At 39.9% G+C, this 20298-nt stretch overlaps 1 protein-coding gene across 1 annotated transcript; it reads right to left on the bottom strand.

The window, feature by feature from the left end:
• Positions 1 to 949: 949 nt before the first annotated feature.
• LOC117461241 (T-cell surface glycoprotein CD4-like) lies at positions 950 to 16348 on the bottom strand. Its single transcript, XM_034103037.2, is given in 10 exon segments — positions 950 to 1143; positions 1359 to 1426; positions 4760 to 4926; positions 6842 to 6892; positions 9177 to 9389; positions 9392 to 9403; positions 11777 to 11917; positions 12425 to 12589; positions 13941 to 13982; positions 16224 to 16348. Coding segments are annotated over 9 exon segments (930 nt in total). The 5' UTR covers positions 13969 to 13982; positions 16224 to 16348; the 3' UTR covers positions 950 to 1058.
• Positions 16349 to 20298: the final 3950 nt, after the last annotated feature.

The following is a 20298-nucleotide window of genomic DNA, read 5'->3' as shown; positions in this document are numbered from 1 at the left end:
TTTCGCCTGTTTGGGGAGTTTATATATATATTGCTCCCATAAAATCCCCGGGTTTTTTGCTTTGTATGTCGGGGGCGGGAGATTCATGTGATTGGTTGTTGGTCGTGTTGCTTGAATAAAATCCCCAAGCTCCAGACACGCCCAGCTCCAAGCTTTTTTTGAAGCTGTAGTGTGGACGCTCCGGAACCAAACACATTCTCCTAAACATGCCGCTCTATTTAAGCTGCCAGGTCTTCCTGCCTCTGCCTCGCTATGCTGCCACTGTGTTCACTTGCTATTGCTATACGTTCATGTTCCTGCTGCTGTGTCTCATGTTGCTGCCGCTCGCCTGCCCCCCCTCCACCCCAGCTTCCACCTGTAGGCTCGGGGGTTAGTTATCTAATCATCACTCAATGTTCTTTGTAAATCTGTGGAGTGATGAGGCCCGAGACTCGACGCCAAACTCAAACTATATGCTGCTTCTAATAAACATGTTAAGAAACACGTGAGTTGTCTGACTGAAATATCAATATTCCAATTACTTGTATATAGACTATACTGCACAATTTCTATTATATTATATTTCATTGTATTTACTTGCACTATTATCGGTTGTATTGTGTTGCACTGTTGGAGGAGCCTGTGACCTAAAATGTCATTGTCACAACTACACTGTAGCTATGCACACATGACAATAAAAGCCTTGCACCTTGACATCTAATCTTTTTATTTACAAACTACAGAAGCAAAGACAAACAGGATTGATCAAATACACAGAAACACAAGAAAGCTGCATGACTTTTACAATAAAAAGCGCTTTATAAGTTGACAATGCTGCATTCAAGGACATTATTCAACACGTGAATGTGCTGTTTCAGAGTCCAAAACAAGCAGCTGTTCCCCCTGCGGTGGAGGAGTCCATTTGCATTCACTTCACTGGTTATATTTGGTGAAGAAGGCTCAAAGTGAGTGGCCATATCATTACATTTTTATTTTCATCTCGAGCATTCAAAAGCCCATTTACATTCATGCCGTATTCACACTTTGACGCTCTCACTTCTTCCTCGCCAATCTGTCTTTCATGTCTCTATATTAGCTGCGGGAGGGGGGGCTTTCGGCTTCTCTCTCCGACGTCCTTGCCGCGGTTTTTCTGCAGCTGCTAGTCTGCGATAAAGAGAGGAAAGAGGAGAAGTTTGCACACTAATTACGACACAATACTGGTGAGAAAGGCACAGAGAAAAGGAAGGTCAAACAGTCATTAATGTAAAGTGAATAGAGTCTATTAGAAAGAATCTGCAGAGAGAACAGATTACTGGAGAGAGGGGGGGGGGGCGATAAAGTAATGTGTTTTTGACTAGATAGAAGTTAGGAACATGTACCGCTCACACTGGCAGTACTGCTTGGGCTGCAGTGGCAGGCGGCCCATTTTCATCTTTAGATATCTTTTCTGCAGCGGGGGAAAAAAAGGAAAATCACATTTTAATTGATGTTGTTTGTCTCTGTAATGCATCCGCCTTCATCCCACCGAATGATTTCAATCTACAAAGACGCACGTGAAGACTTATTGTGTCTAGAGAGCGACGAGGAAGGCAATAAATGCACAATATTTGTACAACACTTTAGATTAAGGAACACATATTCACCATCAACTAGTTAACATATTAGAGTCAAACTACTAGCTTATTGGTTTTGAACATGACTTCACTTTAAAATAGGGAAGATATTCTGAGATAGAAATACCACATTTTGAGTTATTTTGACACAATTAACACTTGTAGTTTCATGTCTTGTTACATAAGAATAGACCATATTTGTTAGGTGTTATGAGAGAGTGCCTTACTAGGCCCATATTGAGCTTATTAAGCCCCAAACGCATGTACAACAACGTCCTTACTTACAATAAATAAGCACTTAATAGAGGGTTATTGAGGAAAAACTCAACTAATGGCCTCGTACTTGTAGAATATGGTCATGTAGAATAAGGCATTAATACGTGTTTTATAATGACTAATAAACTGCTAATATGCATGTTAATTAACAACTGGTGAATATGTGTACCTTAAAATAAAGTGCTCTTAAAGACCTGTAATGCTTGTAAACATGAGTGGTTGTTTTAAGAGAGTGACTATAGACCAGATGCATGTCATAAAACCCCCTCTGGACCAGGCTGTAAGACACAAAGACATACAGTAAGGGGGGTTTCAGGGAGAGGGTGACCTGTAACCCCAGGTTACTTATCTATCAGTATTAAGAAACACTTTATCCTAAACCTCAAAACACAATTTAATCACGAATTCAGGAGTGTATTTCTTAAAGGTTACACTTGAAACACCTTTAAAAAGACTGTGAGGTCCACCGCAGACGGACCACTTTCTGACAAAATGTCCTCTCCGTTAAAGGCAGCTCATCGTGGAACAGCCTCCCAGCGGAGACACGGATTGTCCCTCTCTCCATAGCTTCAAAGGTCAACCCAAAGAATGGTTGAGAAACAAACAGACGGGCGATCACCGCTAAATGCACTTTGACACGGGGGCATCTCCTCTTGCACTTTAGGTATCGATGCTGCTATATTGTATCGAGTGGTGAGTGACGCGAAGTGAGTTAGCATTTTACCACTTCCGGTTCCCTCGACAAAAAAGCAACGCAATTTCTCCATAGTTTAGGAAAGTAGCTGGAAATAATGTCTGTGGTTGAAACACATCGAAGAGACGGATCACGTTTTGTTCTACGACATTAAATACATCAGCAGTGACCCCGCTGGTGATTTCTGAAGAGTTTACGTGTCTGAAAAACGATGGTTGTTAACATATGGCTGAGGACTACAGAAGTCCGTTTTTCGTCATTACGGCGAACACGTAAACACTCCTAAGTTTGTTTGCCCTGTTCGTCTTGAAAGCAAGTCCCTGCCTCCTGCAAACTGTTAAAACAAACACTTCAACTCGTACCATTTAGAATCTGTATGTTTGAATATGGATCTTAAATTGGCGTGACGTTGAAGTCGTGCTGCTGTACTCGGCTGTAGTTCGTTTATAGCATAACGTTAGCATTTTGCTTCTGGCGACTAGATTTATTATTAGAAAATGATAAAAGTTGGGCAGACACAGCGCCGGTTAGGGGTTAGGGTTGGCCAACATGAGGCCCCACGATATATAATGAGGCCCGCGTCGGGGGGGGGGGGGGTGCTAGTGGAGCATCGCAGCGACAAAACCGTGCCGCGCCACACTAGTAGGTGGGCCGCATTTTCGGCTCAGATGAGGCCCCCTCCGCAAGGTGAGGCCCCCTCCGCAAGGTGAGGCCCCCTCCGCAAGGTGAGGGCCCCTCCGCAAGGTGAGGCCCCCTCCGCAAGGTGAGGGCCCCTCCGCAAGATGAGGCCCCCTCCGCAAGGTGAGGCCCCCTCCGCAAGGTGAGGCCCCCTCCGCAAGGTGAGGCCCCCTCCGCAAGATGAGGCCCCCTCCGCAAGGTGAGGGCCCCTACGCAAGGTGAGGCCCCCTCCGCAAGGTGAGGGCCCCTCCGCAAGGTGAGGCCCCCTCCGCAAGGTGAGGGCCCCTCCGCAAGGTGAGGGCCCCTCCGCAAGGTCAGGCCCCCTCCGCAAGGTGAGGCCCCTCCGCAAGGTGAGGCCCCCTCCGCAAGATGAGGGCCCCTCCGCAAGGTGAGGCCCCCTCCGCAAGGTGAGGCCCATTCCGCAAGGTGAGGCCCCCTCCGCAAGATGAGGCCCCCTCCGCAAGATGAGGCCCCTCCGCAAGGTGAGGCCCCCTCCGCAAGATGAGGCCCCTCCGCAAGGTGAGGCTCCCTCCGCAAGGTGAGGCCCATTCCGCAAGGTTAGGCCCCCTCCGCAAGGTGAGGCCCCCTCCGCAAGATGAGGGCCCCTCCGCAAGGTGAGGCCCCCTCCGCAAGGTGAGGCCCCCTCCGCAAGGTGAGGCCCCCTCCGCAAGGTGAGGCCCCTTCCGCAAGGTGAGGCCCCCTCCGCAAGGTGAGGCCCCCTCCGCAAGGTGAGGCCCATTCCGCAAGGTGAGGCCCATTCCGCAAGGTTAGGCCCCCTCCGCAAGGTGAGGCCCCCTCCGCAAGATGAGGGCCTCTCCGCAAGGTGAGGCCCCCTCCGCAAGGTGAGGCCCCCTCCGCAAGGTGAGGCCCCCTCCGCAAGGTGAGGCCCCTTCCGCAAGGTGAGGCCCCCTCCGCAAGATGAGGCCCCCTCCGCAAGATGAGGCCCCCTCCGCAAGATGAGGCCCCCTCCGCAAGGTGAGGCCCCCTCCGCAAGGTGAGGCCCCCTCCGCAAGATGAGGCCCCACACAGTCTGCATGATCGGCCTGTAGGGAGGGACGGCCCTGGGTAGACATGTGGATATTATCCGACTGAACGTGATCCGTCTCTTAAATGTGTCTCAACCACAGACCTTATTTCCAGCTATTTTCCAAAATCCTATGGAGAAAGAGCGTTGGGGTCTTTGTCGAGGGAACCGGAAGGAACTTACTTCCGGGTTTTAGGACGCGTCACTCTATGGCCATGTCATAAATACTTGTGTATTCTGCTCTTGCTCTTTTGCACTTTTCTTGCATTTCATGTATTTGTATTTGCTATGTTTGTAAATGTCGTGTTCTTAAATGTTTATGTGAGGGACTGCGGGTGGAAAGTAGCTCAAAGCTAAATCCGGCATATTTACGCTTGGCACATTTATTGTTTTAAGTGTTCATTAATGTGCAATGTCCCTACCAAATAAACGACTAAAATAATAATACCACAGTTTCTATTGCGGAGGATTCCCTGGATGATTCTGTTCACTCACCTTCCTTCTTTTGATCCTCTTGCACAAGACAGTGACCAAGACCACCAGGAGAAACACAACCAGGGAGCCCACTCCCACTGCGACCCACACCCACCACCTGAGCCCCAGCAGGAGAGAGGTGACGGAGGGAGACTGGGAAACACCGGGTGGATATTGGGGAACAGACCCTGGTAATAGAAATGAGTAACACTTTATATTAAGGTACACGTATTCACCATCAACTAGTTGTTCATTTACTTGCATATTAGCGGTATATTGGCTCTTTATTAGTCATTATAAAACACTTATTTCTTTTGTATAATTGTATTTTTAACAGGATGAGTGAGGGTAAAAGGACATTACATTCAAGACTTCATGACACCAAGAAATCAACTGGCAACAAAACCTAACCCAAATGAGATAGTACCAAATATAATACTTCATCCCCTCTAATTATTTCAAAACAAACAAACACTGACCAAGCCTCCCCTCCCCCCTCCCCCTCCCACATGCCTCGCTTCCAACACAAACATAAACACACACTCACACACGACAAACTCGCTTGAGATGTTTTAAGTGTTCCCCTATTACACACTTATTAATGCCTTATTCTACATGACCATATTCTACAAGTACGAGGCCATTAGTTAAGAGTTTTTCCTCAATAACCCTCTGCAACTCTGACTACTTTTAAATCCAGGCTGAAGACTTTTCTTTTTGACGCTGCTTTTAATTGAACTATTTACATCTTAGACTGCACTGTAACTTTTATCAATGTATTTTTTCTTTTAATGTTTATTTTATTAGCTTTTCTTTTTAATGACTGATTTTAAATGCCATTTTCTTAATGTCTTTCATTTTTTGTAAAGCACTATGAACTGCCTTGTGTTGAAAAGTGCTATATAAATAAACTTGCCTTGCCTTAAGTGCTTGTTTATTGTAAGTAAGGACGTTGTTGTACATGAGTTTTGGTCTTAATAAGCTCAATATGCGCCTAATAAGGCATTCTCTCATAATAACACTTAACAAATATGGTCTATTCTTATGTAACAAGACATGAAACTACAAGTGTTAATCGTGTCAAAATAACAATAAATGTGGTATTTCTAACTGAGAATATGTTCCCTATTTTAAAGTGAAGTCTTGTTCATAAAAAATAAGCTAGTAGTTTGTCTCTAATATGTTAATTACAAATAGTTAATGGTGAATAAGTGTACCTTAATATAAAGTGTTTCCTAGTATTAAAACAAATTTGAATTGTAAGAGTTTGAGGTTCCTAAGAAAATGTCCTTATATTACAGTTACTAGAATAGTGTAGAATAAAACATGAATTCAGATGGTCCCATATTAATTCAAGTTATATTAAAGTTTGACAGAAAGAAATCAGTGCTGGTTTAAGCTCGGGTTGGTACTCTGGAATAGCTGATGAGTCCAGTAGATTGGGACATTTCTAAACCCTGCCTAGTGTTTCAAGCCTTTCCCCAGTCAAGTAGCTAGCAGCACGAGCTCCAACAATTGCTAAAGCTTGCAAAAAAGTCAAGTCGGCCACACTGACGGCCCCTACCTTTCAGGCTTAAATCTAAGCCCCTCCCCCTAGCTGCATTTCACTTTTAACAGGCTAACTAGTTATCTTTAATCTATTACACTTCCTCAAATGATAACTATGAAAGTAAACAACACAATGGCTGTTGTTGGTACCCAAAGTTGTAATGCTTGCATCTCGTGGACAACACCTCTGACACAAAGTAAAAACATTCAAGCCAAATTAAATTAAATGAATCCTGCAACAGATAAATATATTGAATTGTTTGCTGTTTATTTGATTTATTTAACGCTGTCAGGATGTGAAGAGAATTTCAACACATATAGCTAATAAAAGTAACTCACCCGAGCGTTAACTAAATGTTCCGAGGTATTTTCAGCTTAAATGTAAAACAACAATATCAAAGAAGTTAAACCATCAATACCATTAACTTTCAACAGGTTAACTAGTCCTCTAAAACCAATCAGTGTACATTACTGAATGAGACTTCCAAACACAGTCAACGAGGCCGTGAAGAACAACTTTGGTTAATGTGTGTGCTTTAAGACAAGAAAGTTTACCGTGGATGGGAGTGGACTCAGGTCTCTGGGTAGGAGCAGCTGCTTCAGGCCCTGAAAGCAAAGAAACAGCACGTTTCTCCCAGTGTTTGGTTGGTTAAAACCACAAAGAGGTGACACAGCCAGTGACCAGAGGTGGGAAGAAGTGGAGTACAAATACTTCGTTACTGTTCTTAAGTACATGTTTCTGGTTTCTTTTTCTGACGACTTTTAACTTTTACTTCTTACTTTTCTAACACAAATACCTGTACTTTCTACTTCTCACATGTTGAACACAAATACCTGTACTTTCTACTTCTTACATGTTGAACTCAAATACCTGTACTTTCTACTTCTTACATGTTGAACACAAATACCTGTACTTTCTACTTCTTACATGTTGAACACAAATACCTGTACTTTCTACTTCTTACATGTTGAACTAAAATACCTGTACTTTCTACTTCTTACATGTTGAACCCAAATACCTGTACTTTCTACTTCTTACATGTTGAACACAAATACCTGTACTTTCTACTTACATGTTGAACACAAATACCTGTACTTTCTACTTCTTACATGTTGAACTCAAATACCTGAACTTTCTACTTCTTACATGTTGAACACAAATACCTGTACTTTCTACTTCTTACATGTTGAACACAAATACCTGTACTTTCTACTTCTTACATGTTGAACACAAATACCTGAACTTTCTACTTCTTACATGTTGAACACAAATACCTGAACTTTCTACTTCTTACATGTTGAACACAAATACCTGTACTTTCTACTTCTTACATTTCTAACCCAAATACCTGTACTTTCTACTTCTTACATGTTGAACACAAATACCTGTACTTTCTACTTCTTACATGTTGAACACAAATACCTGTACTTTCTACTTCTTACATTTCTAACACAAATACCTGTACTTTCTACTTCTTACATGTTGAACACAAATACCTGTACTTTCTACTTCTTACATGTTGAACTCAAATACCTGTACTTTCTACTTCTTACATGTTGAACCCAAATACCTGTACTTTCTACTTCTTACATGTTGAACACAAATACCTGTACTTTCTACTTCTTACATGTTGAACACAAATACCTGTACTTTCTACTTCTTACATTTCTAACACAAATACCTGTACTTTCTACTTCTTACATGTTGAACCAAATACCTGTACTTTCTACTTCTTACATGTTGAACTCAAATACCTGTACTTTCTACTTCTTACATGTTGAACTCAAATACCTGTACTTTCTACTTCTAACATGTTGAACACAAATACCTGTACTTTCTACTTCTTACATGTTGAACCCAAATACCTGTACTTTCTACTTCTTACATGTTGAACTCAAATACCTGTACTTTCTACTTCTCACATGTTGAACTCAAATACCTGAACTTTCTACTTCTTGACATGTTGAACACAAATACCTGTACTTTCTACTTCTCTCATGTTGAACTCAAATACCTGAACTTTCTACTTCTTACATGTTGAACACAAATACCTGAACTTTCTACTTCTTACATGTTGAACACAAATACCTGTACTTTCTACTTCTCACATGTTGAACTCAAATACCTGAACTTTCTACTTCTAACATGTTGAACTCAAATACCTGTACTTTCTACTTCTTACATGTTGAACACAAATACCTGAACTTTCTACTTCTAACATGTTGAACTCAAATACCTGTACTTTCTACTTCTTACATGTTGAACTCAAATACCTGTACTTTCTACTTCTCACATGTTGAACACAAATACCTGAACTTTCTACTTCTAACATGTTGAACTCAAATACCTGTACTTTCTACTTCTCACATGTTGAACTCAAATACCTGTACTTTCTACTTCTTACATGTTGAACTCAAATACCTGTACTTTCTACTTCTTACATGTTGAACACAAATACCTGTACTTTCTACTTCTCTCATTTTCCAAACAGCTGGTTCCTTTAGTCTGAATGTGTGTTTGGTGCGTGATCATTATTCTTTAGAGTCATTGCGTGCCTATTGATTGGAACACGATCCGTGTATCCATCACTTCCTGGTCTTCTCTAAAGAAGAGGGACCAATGGAAACGTTGTCATGTTGCCGTTGTTCAGCATGGAAACATTCATTAGCTAACAATGACATTATTGTTCTATTGATATAAAGGGAGGTCAGGTACTCTTTAAAACAGCTGCTAGTTATGGGTACTTTTTACTGAAGTACACTTCAAAGCCTCTTTACTTTCACTTGAGTAAAGAAGTTTAGTTCACCAGAGTATTTTTAAACACGAGTATCTGTACTTCTACTTGAGTAAAGGATGTGTGTACTTTTCCCATCTCTGTCAGTGACCCACCTTTAACTTTGATGACAAGGCTCTCCTTGTACTCCACCCCTTCATGAGAGTACAGACACTCCCAGGTCCCAGCGTCAGAGAGGGAAACGGATTCAATACGAACGGTTTCTGGGTGTTTTTGTCCGTTTGGACTCTTCCACTGCTGCGCCGCCGAGTCGTGACCTCTGACCCCACACTGCAGCGAAGCCTCTTCTCCCACCTGCAGCTCACCGGGGGGTCGGCTGAGACTGATGGAGAGATACAGGGAGAATTACGACATCATTAACTCAACCTTATTTATCAAGCACTTTTTATACAATTACCAGGCACACATGCTTCACATACCCTTATGACACGACAGTGAAAATAAATATATATATGTGTTAATAATTTTGTTTTTGGGAGAAGGGGTGGTATTGAATAAGTGTAAACTTCATCCCACCCCTTCTCGGATGTGTAATTAAGTAGATTATTTGTTTTTACATAATTTACAATCAGTAATATTTTTGTATATGAATTTGACAATGCTTAATTTTGTATTGTATTATAATTCTCATGTTACATTTTTGTATTATTGTTTTACACATTCGAAATAAATCAAATCAAATCAGTAAAGCAACATCAAAATGTGTAACTTATCATTATTAATGCAATAATGTTTAAATAACTTACATTTTAAAGTGGTAATTTTAAAGTGGACGTATTATGCTAATTTTTAAGGTTCAAAGTTGTATTCTGTGCCACTTGATATTGAAGTGACTGTTATTTTGTATATTGATTGTTGTATTTTTAATGTGTGCATATGTGTGAATGTGTCTGTTAGGATATACATATTTTATACATATTTGTATACATATCTGTATATTGTATTCGGGATTGTTGGAAACGTCATTTCGATCTCTGTCTGTACACACAAACTGAAAGATTGACATTAAAGTTGACTTTGACACTATTTTAATATTCAAAAAGTGCTTTATTTGTCTCATTGTGCTATTTGAGGTCTTCCCTTTCCTCCAGTGTGTTCTATAGGTTTGTGTGCATGTCAATGGTCTGCAAAGGCCAAAATCCCAAAGTTCACCCAACCTTATTTATCAAGCACCTTTTATACAATTACCCAAAGCCCACATGCTTCCCAACCCTTATGACATGACAGTGAAGCAAACATGTACTGTTAAAACATGTGTGACCTATGGAGGATAAGTTAAAGCAGTCTATTCTTTACGGATTATTATGTTATTGAATATTAATTAATAATGCAATAATGTGCCCACTTCAATTTTCAAAGGGGTAAAGGCAGAGGTCATTTTAAAGAGGACATATCATATTTTAGGTTCATATGTGTATGCACTTCTGCGACATCGTTACACTCCCTTTCCTCAGTGTGTTCTTTAGGTTTTTGTGCATGTAAATGGTCTGAAAGGCTCAAATCAGAGCAGACTGATCTCTGGTTTCAGACAGAGGGTGAAAAGAGGTGCTGCAGCACAGGCAGTATGAGAAAAATAAAGAGCTTTTGAACATTGAAGCATGGAGACAGTAGAGACACTACATACTGATATACACCTGAACATCAGCAGGAGAGGACTCTTTAAAGGTAGAGACACTACATACTGATATACACCTGAACATCAGCAGGAGAGGACTATTTAAAGTAGAGACACTACATACTGATAAACACCTGAACATCAGCAGGAGAGGACTCTTTAAAGTAGAGACACTACATACTGATAAACACCTGAACATCAGCAGGATAGGACTCTTTAAAGTAGAGACACTACATACTAATATACACCTGAACATCAGCAGGATAGGACTCTTTAAAGTAGAGACACTACATACTGATATACACCTGAACATCAGCAGGAGAGGACTCTTTAAAGTAGAGACACTACATACTGATATACACCTGAACATCAGCAGGAGAGGACTCTTTAAAGTAGAGACACTACATACTGATATACACCTGAACATCAGCAGGAGAGGACTCTTTAAAGTAGAGACACTACATACTGATATACACCTGAACATCAGCAGGAGAGGACTCTTTAAAGTAGAGACACTACATACTGATATACACCTGAACATCAGCAGGAGAGGACTCTTTAAAGTAGAGACACTACATACTGATATACACCTGAACATCAGCAGGAGAGGACTCTTTAAAGTAGAGACACTACATACTGATATACACCTGAACATCAGCAGGAGAGGACTCTTTAAAGTAGAGACACTACATACTGATATACACCTGAACATCAGCAGGAGAGGACTCTTTAAAGTAGAGACACTACATACTGATATACACCTGAACATCAGCAGGAGAGGACTCTTTAAAGTAGAGACACTACATACTGATATACACCTGAAAATCAGCAGGAGAGGACTCTTTAAAGTAGAGACACTACATACTGATATGACCCTGTCCTGACCATCAGCAGGATATGGCCCCTTTAATAATAAATTGTGCATTATTTATTTTTGACTTCTCTCTTCTAACACCATTTTTTTTTATTTAAACTTTTTATTAAATTAAATTCTTTCATATAGGATTTAAATGTGTGGTTGGAGAGGCGAACTCTCCTACATATATGCAATGCCGAATAGTATTGTGTCTTCCTGCTCACCTGAGACCACGAGCAGCGTGTGTTCTTGACTTTTCCCGTCTACTGTGCACGTGAACTTTCCGGCGTCTTCTTCCTTCAAACCTGAGATCTGCAAGTTCGTTTCCCTGTCATCCTTCGATCTCAACGCTATAGCACTGTTGCCTGACCAGGAAATACATTAAATCAGCAACAACAACATTTAAAAAACAACATATTTTGTGCTGCAAGCAGTGGCAAATAAAGTATTATTCTTAAGTGCTATATTGATAATCTTACTGAAGTAAAAGTACTAAAGTATTATCATTGAATCAAACTTAAAGTACCAAAAAGTGTCACTGTGCAGAATGATCTATTTCAAAACGTTTTGGATTATTATTAATCACATCACTTTAATGTCACTGCTGGTTCAGGCAGACCTCATTTTAAATACTATCTATGGGTAGCTTGTGAATTTACGGAAAGTTTTATTGTATCTTTTATTTTTATAAATCAAATAAATGCAACATGAATTATAAAGTAGCAGAACATCAAAAATACTTAATTAAAGTACATCATAATTGTACTTAAATACACTACTTGAGTACATGTACTACATTACATTTCCCCACCGGCTGAAGATAAAGTCTAACCAACTGTTTGGATGTTTTAAAACAGTCGGTGTGTTTGTACCTTTGCGCTTGAATTGCGGTGTCTTCTTAGGTTTGTTGAAGATCATGTCCGCGCCGTGACGCCACTCCACGTACGACTCGAAGGAGGGCATCCCGCACTGCAGGACGACCCTCTCACCCGGCTTCCTGACCAGCACTTCACCTGCAGCGCAGAGCGAGCACAGCGCTGCAGAGAGAACACACACTCAGTCTGAGGTACACACACACACACACACACACACACACACACACACACACACACACACACACACACACACACACACACACACACACACACACACACACACACACACACACACACACACACACACACACACACACACACACACACACACACACACACACACACACACACACACACACACACACACACACACACACACGACTGCAGAGAGAGCGACACACACTCAGTCTGATGTACACTCACACACACTCAGGCTGATGTACACTCACACACTCAGGCTGATGTACACTCACACACACTCAGGCTGATGTACACTCACACACTCAGGCTGATGTACACTCACACACACTCAGGCTGATGTTCACTCACACACACTCAGGCTGATGTACACTCACACACACTCAGGCTGATGTTCACTCACACACACTCAGGCTGATGTACACTCATACACTCAGGCTGATGTACACTCACACACCACCACATGTGTGCAATAAGACAAAACTGGGGGTAGTTTGTTATATTATCTACTACTTGGAGAAGCAGCGTTCAGTTATTATGATGCTCCAAATATCTGGACCAAACTCCCAGAAACCTGCAGGTCCGCTGCGACTCTGATTACTTTTAAATCCAGGCTGAAGACTTTTCTATTTGCCGCTGCTTTTAACACTGTAACTTGTATTCATGTTTTATTATCTTTGCTTTTAAATGTGTGTTTTTCATAATATGTTTCTTAATGCTCTTGATGTCTTTCATTTGAATTGCCTTGTGTTGAAAGGTGCTGTAAATAAACTGGCCTTGCCTTGCTTTGGAGACTGCATGGTGGATCATTTATCAGGTTAAGGAAGTGAAACATATTTTTTAAACATATATTAAAGGTGTCTTGTAAATAAATAGGCACATTTTATATACGTTGCCTTCAATTCAGTCTTTCACCAAAAGGTTTGAAAACACGGCACAAAGATGGCACAAACCCGGAAACAGGGGCCCGGATACTGAACATAAAGTCATTACAATATATATTACAAAATGTTCTAGAATAAGATTGAGTTCATATATTATATTACAAACTAAAAAACACCTCACGAACCAAATACTCCTTAAAAAAACGACTAAATGGTCCCAAAACATTATTTTTAAGAGTCGAAACATTGGTTTGAAATATATTATAAGCAGAGATATTTAACAAAGGGAAAATAATAGAGACATTTCAGAAAGACACTTCTTTAAAAGTCCCCAACAATTAGGTGTATTTAGGATATGACATATTCACTTACTACCTTATTTGAATGGATCATTTATAAAGATTTTTAGTAGTAGACGTATTTTCACTCACCGATCCCAAAGCAAACGATCGTCTTCATTCTGAGTGTTGAACCTAAGGGGTAAAAATTGCAAAAAAAGAAAATGAAAGTCAAGACAAAAGTATTTGAGAAGAGATTTAATGCAGTGCTTCACGATGTGGAACATTTCCAGGTTTGAGATACCACACACGGCTTCTGTGTGAGATGAAAAACACGAGATCCCTAACCACCGAGCGAGCTCTCGACTTCCTTCCTCTCTCGTTCTGTTGAATTAAAAACGCTTTCTTTTCTCTTGCACAGTAAAAACCTGAAACAAATGTCAGTGGGAAAACTCCAGCATGTGTTAGGCTCGTTTGCATTAAATTAACGCTTTCAATAATGCATGTAAAGGTGCTTCGCTGTAAATATATCTGAGAACAGAACTCCTGATAAATCTTTAATTTTTTGTTTCACTCTGTATCCTTTAATGTTTCATGTGTCAAACTCGAGGCCCGGGGGCCAAATCAGGCCCGTGGTGGATTTGATTTCGGCCGGCTGGATAATTTTTAATTCCTATTAGATCTGGCCCGCCGGTATATTGCACGCACACCTTCACTCCATCCTGAGGGTCTCCTCCGCTCAGAGCCTGACCCCAAACATTGATGACCTTGCCCCCGAGATGAGATGCCAAGTGTCTGAACTAGCATCCCAGAGCAGCACACTGAGTTCAATGGATGTTTCCTTCTGCACTTTGTCTCTCACGGCAACAGGGCATGTTTGGTTTGTTCTTTGAGGGAAATAGTTTTGTTGAAGCTGTTGTTGGCCTGTGGGAACATGTAATCATAAGAAATGACTCTGCAGATAGAGCCATAAGAAATGAATGCATCTGATTATTTAATGTTGTTTTTTTAGGCAATAATTTAAGCTTTGTTAGTTCCAGGTTTAATATGTGCAATAAATTCATTTCAATAAGTTTTGCAATAAACATTGAACCAGTCCGGCCCTCGACTAGTACCCATTTTTTTAATTTGGCCCACTGTGGATTTGAGTTTGACAGCCCTGCTTTAATATTTCATGGTTTTATAAATCCAGCAAAGCAAGACAAAAAAACTCAACATTCTCAGATCAATTCTCATTTTAAAGTCACAAATTATATCATTTTATTTGAGTTATTTTAGATAGCCGCAGCAATTACAATCCGCCAAGATAATAAGTCATTAAATAATTTAGACACCTGCATAACAACTCATCTAAAAAGCGATATATTTCTCCTTAGTTATTCACGCTACTAGATTACATCATAGGTGCACGCATTTTCTTTCTCTTTAATCTAGTCTAATACACTTCATCATTTCTAACAATAATAAAAAAATGCACGATTCAAGAGATACACGTGAAAGGCATTATCAAACTATGAAATGGTCAATAAACATACAATTAAAATCCATCATTACGGTGAGTTTTGCCCACATTAAGGCGTCTTTTTATATTTGTAATTATTTGTTTATTTGGCGGGGACATTAATGAACACTTAAAACATGAAATATTGATCCAATAGAGTAAAACCCTACGTGCCTTCTACTTGGTCTTCCACATTACACATATCAAACACAAGAGGCTATTTCATTTATTGACTTTTGCAGCTAGAAACAATGTTTTGATGTTTTGGATCAAGGAGGTTGCTCCAACAAAGAAATGGTGGCATGACCTTGTAATGGAGTGCACTCCTAAGGAATACATCTCTTGTATGCTTCTCTCTTCAGTGGATGCTTTCAAGAAAGTTTGGCTCCCACTTGGACTATATTGGACCATATTGGACCAACACTGTCATCTTCCATATTACGAGGCTTTCGTCCTTCAGCCTAGCGCTCCTATGCACTTTGGATTTGACTGTTTTTATGTTTTCCTGTAACCCTGTCATCTGTCTATTTATTTTTGATAATTACTACTATCTAACTTAATTTTGTTATTGAGAATGGTAGAGGTTGGGGATCCCTACATTGTGCAGTGTTTTTTATTTCTTATCGTTATCTACGTACCTGTCATGTCTGAGCTGTTTTGTGTTGCAATTGAAAAAAGATATTATGTACAAAAAATGTAAAAACATGAAATATGTCAAGTGTACACATAAAACATTAAGAAAATGAAAACTACAAACACAGCAGTACAAATACATAACATTTAAGAAAGGTGCAAGAGTAAGAGTAGAATACCCAAGTATTTAGGACATGGTAATACAACATAGCAGCATCGATACATAACTGTATAGCTGTTTCAGAACATTAATACAATTGAATTACTTTTTTACACGATGAAACTTTATTTCGTGTTCATACCTTGAATGTGAAGCAGAGCAGCGTCTCCTGTGCTTCCCTGCAACGAAAACAAGAGCGCAAGGTTGCAAAAACCCGTAGAGAGCGGAAGAGACGTGAAGAGAAATGTGCAGTTTGGAAAGTTTTAGGCCAACGTCTACCCCAGATCTCTGTGGGCTGGCTCTTCAGCTGCGCTCTCATAAGTAGACCTCGAATCCTGCACCATGCGTTCTCATGAGGCCCAAAGACACTCTTCAGATACAGAACAGCAAAGGAGGTAATACGAATACACAACTGTATATATATTGCAATGTTGTCTTATTTAATATTTAATATTCTGTTCTTGTACATATCCCATACTCCATTGACATGTATATAGACTGTTTGCACTACTTTTTATTTTGTATTTTATTATACATGTTGCATTGTTGGAGGAGCTCAGGTCAGAAGAATCTCATTGCCATTTCTACACTGTAGCTTTGTGCTTATGATAATAAAACCTTTATGTTGTAAGCGCTTTTACAGGTGCTCAAAGTCGCTTTACAGAGGTAGTAAAAAAAGAAAAGGACAACAATTAAATATAGTAAAAATCACATTAAAATCAAACATCAAAACAACAATCACACATTAAAAGCCAGTTTGAAGAGGTGAGTTTTTTGAAGGTCAGTGTCATTATGTCACATGACAATAAAACCTTTGAATGTGTTATTGTTTGTTTGTGTTCTTCTTTCTTTTTCTCTTTGTACATAATCAGTACAAACCATTGCCTCATTTGTATATGCATATGCTTTCCATTGATAAAAGACAAACCTTGGTTATGCATGGTTGAACTTAAAAGTTAAATTCAGTCTATTACCAAAAGGTTTGAAAAAACAAGTAGTCATAAGATAAAATGGAGATGGTTCAAACCCGATAAAAGGGAACCAGACACTAAACATAAGTTTCTGTATTAAACAGAAGCATTACAAGCTAAAAAAAACACCTCACACGAACCACATACTTAAAAACACAGACTTATGAGGGAAGGGAAAATATAAACTTGGGTGTTTCTCAATGTCGAGGAAGCCTCCAGAGCCACTATTTCAAGGATGCTACTCATCGAGTCCCGCCGAAGGACTGTTCCAATGTCCAGGATACTTGGAATTCTACCGAGCCTGGCGTCCTTCATAGCGAGACATTTCGAGGCTGTACATGTGTATCCTCCGCGGTCTTAAAATCCCCACAATGCTTTGCGCACGGACCAATTTCCCAAATCTTTGGCGGAAATCCCGCTCCATCAATGTGTTCACTTTGATGGACTGTCTTCTGAGTGGTTAAACATTGCTAATGGTGTTCCTCAAGGTTCTGTTTTAGGTCCACCTTTATTCTCTATATATATCAACAGTTTAGGTGAAAATGTGGATGAAGCTACTTTACATTTTTATGCGGACAATACCGTGATGTACTGTGCAGGTCCCTCCATTCAGGAGGCTGCTGTTGAATTGCAAGCAGTTTTTAACATTATTCAGACTCAGCTCTCTGAACTAAAGCTTCTTTTAAATGTTTATAAAACCAAGGTAATGCTCTTTTCAAAAGCTAAAAAGACACCAGAGCCTGTTTTAGATATTGTTACCATGCAAGGACAAGTACTAGAAGTGGTTGCCTGTTACAAATACCTTGGTATCTGGCTTGATGATTGTCTCACTTTTAAACGTCATGTCAATAACCTGCTTAAAAAGCTGAGGGTTAGGCTACGGTTCTTCTACAGGAACAAGTCCTGTTTCTCGCTTGAGGCCAGGAAAAGGCTCTGTGACCTTTTGACCTGTGCTGGACTATGGGGATTTGTTATATATGAATGCACCTGCCAATTGCCTGGAAAAGTTAGATGCCGCCTATCACAGCGCACTGAGATTTGTCACAAATTGTAAAGCGCTTACCCATCACTGTACCCTGTATACCAAGGCAGGTTTACCATCACTCTCTGTACGGAGGCTCAGTCATTGGTACACGTTTATTTATAAAGCTTTGTTGGGTAAACTTCCGTATTACATCTGCTCTCTGATAACACGGAGCAAGCAGCTATTGTCTGAGGTCACATGATGTGGTCTTGTTAGATGTGCCAAGAGCAAGGACCGTCTTAGGTAAGACAGCTTTTATGTGCGCAGCTCCACTTGCTTGGAACAATCTTCAGCAAGAATTTAAACTGAGCAATCTCATTCCTCTGCATGTTTTTAAAGCTAGGCTAAATGAAATGCTCGTTGATACTATGGGCACTTGTAAATGTCTATAACTATGTAAATGTATCCTGTAAATATAATGTATGATTGTTTTATGTTTCATGTGGAACCTATATGCAGGTCTCCCTTGAAAAAGAGATCTATGATCTCAAGGGACCAATCTGATTAAATAAAGGTTTGAAATGAAATGAAATGTAAGGCGAGGCCTCGCATATGACGCACACTTGTTAGCCTGTTACACCATTCTTTGTTTTCCGAGGCTAGGAAGGATTCTTGGGTTAAAAATATATGGGATTAGTTTTGTATTATAAAGAGAAAGCAACACTTTCTCAGAATAAAGCAAAACTATGAGTTTAAAAGAAAAAAAAACGGAGCCAAGAAAAATACATTTCAAAAATAAAACTATAAGTTGCAAACAAATCATTTGTGTAATCATGTAAACGATAAGTCTTTTTTCTTTGTTTTAACATAGGTTTTTGTTTGCAGTTCTTGTTTCTTCTATCTCAATGATCAGACTTTTGCTCTCGCTGCAGCTTTCTCTTTTGCGCTCCCTGATTTTTTGTTTGAAATTCTGACACAAACCTCCCAGGTGGGCGGGACTTTCAGGGGTGCGTCCCCATTGGCTACTCAGTTTTTGAGTGACAGCCCAGTCCTCCAACGATTGTACAATGCAGGAAGCTGCGGTGCTGTAGCGGAGCGTGGATAGAAGACCCCCAGAAGAACCAGCATTTCAATTATTATAATACTACAAGTGAAAATATATGCAAGTATTGATCATTTGTGTTGTACTATACGGTCGGTTTCTTTATTGTGGTAAGTGAGAAGTAAAGCTGTGCTATGAAAGTTAGCTTTTGCTACCTTTAGATCCATAACAATGCAAGCTAAGTAGCCTAACAGTTAGCTACATAGCTAGCAGTGAGTGAGCGTTCAGACACCGGTGCACACACTCGAACGGACTCGTGTGCCTGACTCTACCAACAGGTTTTCATGATTTTGTTTAGATATGCAAGTATAAGCCATGATAGCTTATTTTATTAACATGCTAACATCCTAACCCTAATCTGCCACTTTTATATTGTAGAATTTGTTAAATTAAAGCAGTCTTTAATTGTTTGTCCTAAACATAGCAATATATGCTTTTGTCTTTGAAAAATAATAGTATACAGTTTATATTGTGCATCACCTTTAGCTTGAAAATACATAGATGTGTTTTTTTAATCTAGGTTGTGTCTTCCTGGTCGAATGTACTTATTGTAAGTCGCTTTGGATAAAAGCGTCAGCTAAATGCAATGTAATGTAATAAAATAAATAAATAGACAGACAGACACTTGATCAATCCCAAATTGGGAAATGATTTAACAGCAGCAGTGTGTTCAGGTATTAAAATATTTAAAGTTAATAAAGTATAAACTACACAACACAAGTATAATGCACAGCAATCCATAAGATAAGTCCGATATGTTCATGAAAACTCCCCAGGAGACACCAACACTAACGTGGCCGAGTGGACTCCGGAGTTTGCTGCATGAGTTGCACTGTATGATCTGTGGTGTAGTGGGCTGTCACTCAAAAACTGAGTAGCCAATGAGGACACACCCCTGAAAGTCCCGCCCACCTAGGATGTTTGTGTCAAAATCTCAAACAAAAAATGAGGGAGCGCAAACGAGAAAACTGCAGCGAGAGCAAAAGTCTGATCATTGAGAAAGAAGAAACAAGAACTGCAAACAGAAACCTATGTTAAAACAAAGAAACAATACTCATAGTTTACATGATTACACAAATGATTTGTTTGCAACTTATAGTTTTATTTTGAAATGTATTTTATTTTGCTTGACTTCGTTTTTTTTCTTCTTTTAAACTCATAGTTTTGCTTTATTCTGAGA

This window comes from Pseudochaenichthys georgianus, chromosome 16 (assembly GCF_902827115.2).
Source record: "Pseudochaenichthys georgianus chromosome 16, fPseGeo1.2, whole genome shotgun sequence".
Classification (NCBI taxonomy): domain Eukaryota; kingdom Metazoa; phylum Chordata; class Actinopteri; order Perciformes; family Channichthyidae; genus Pseudochaenichthys; species Pseudochaenichthys georgianus.
The sequence above is the reverse complement of the archived record's forward strand: the minus strand, read 5'-3'. Positions and strand labels throughout refer to the sequence as shown.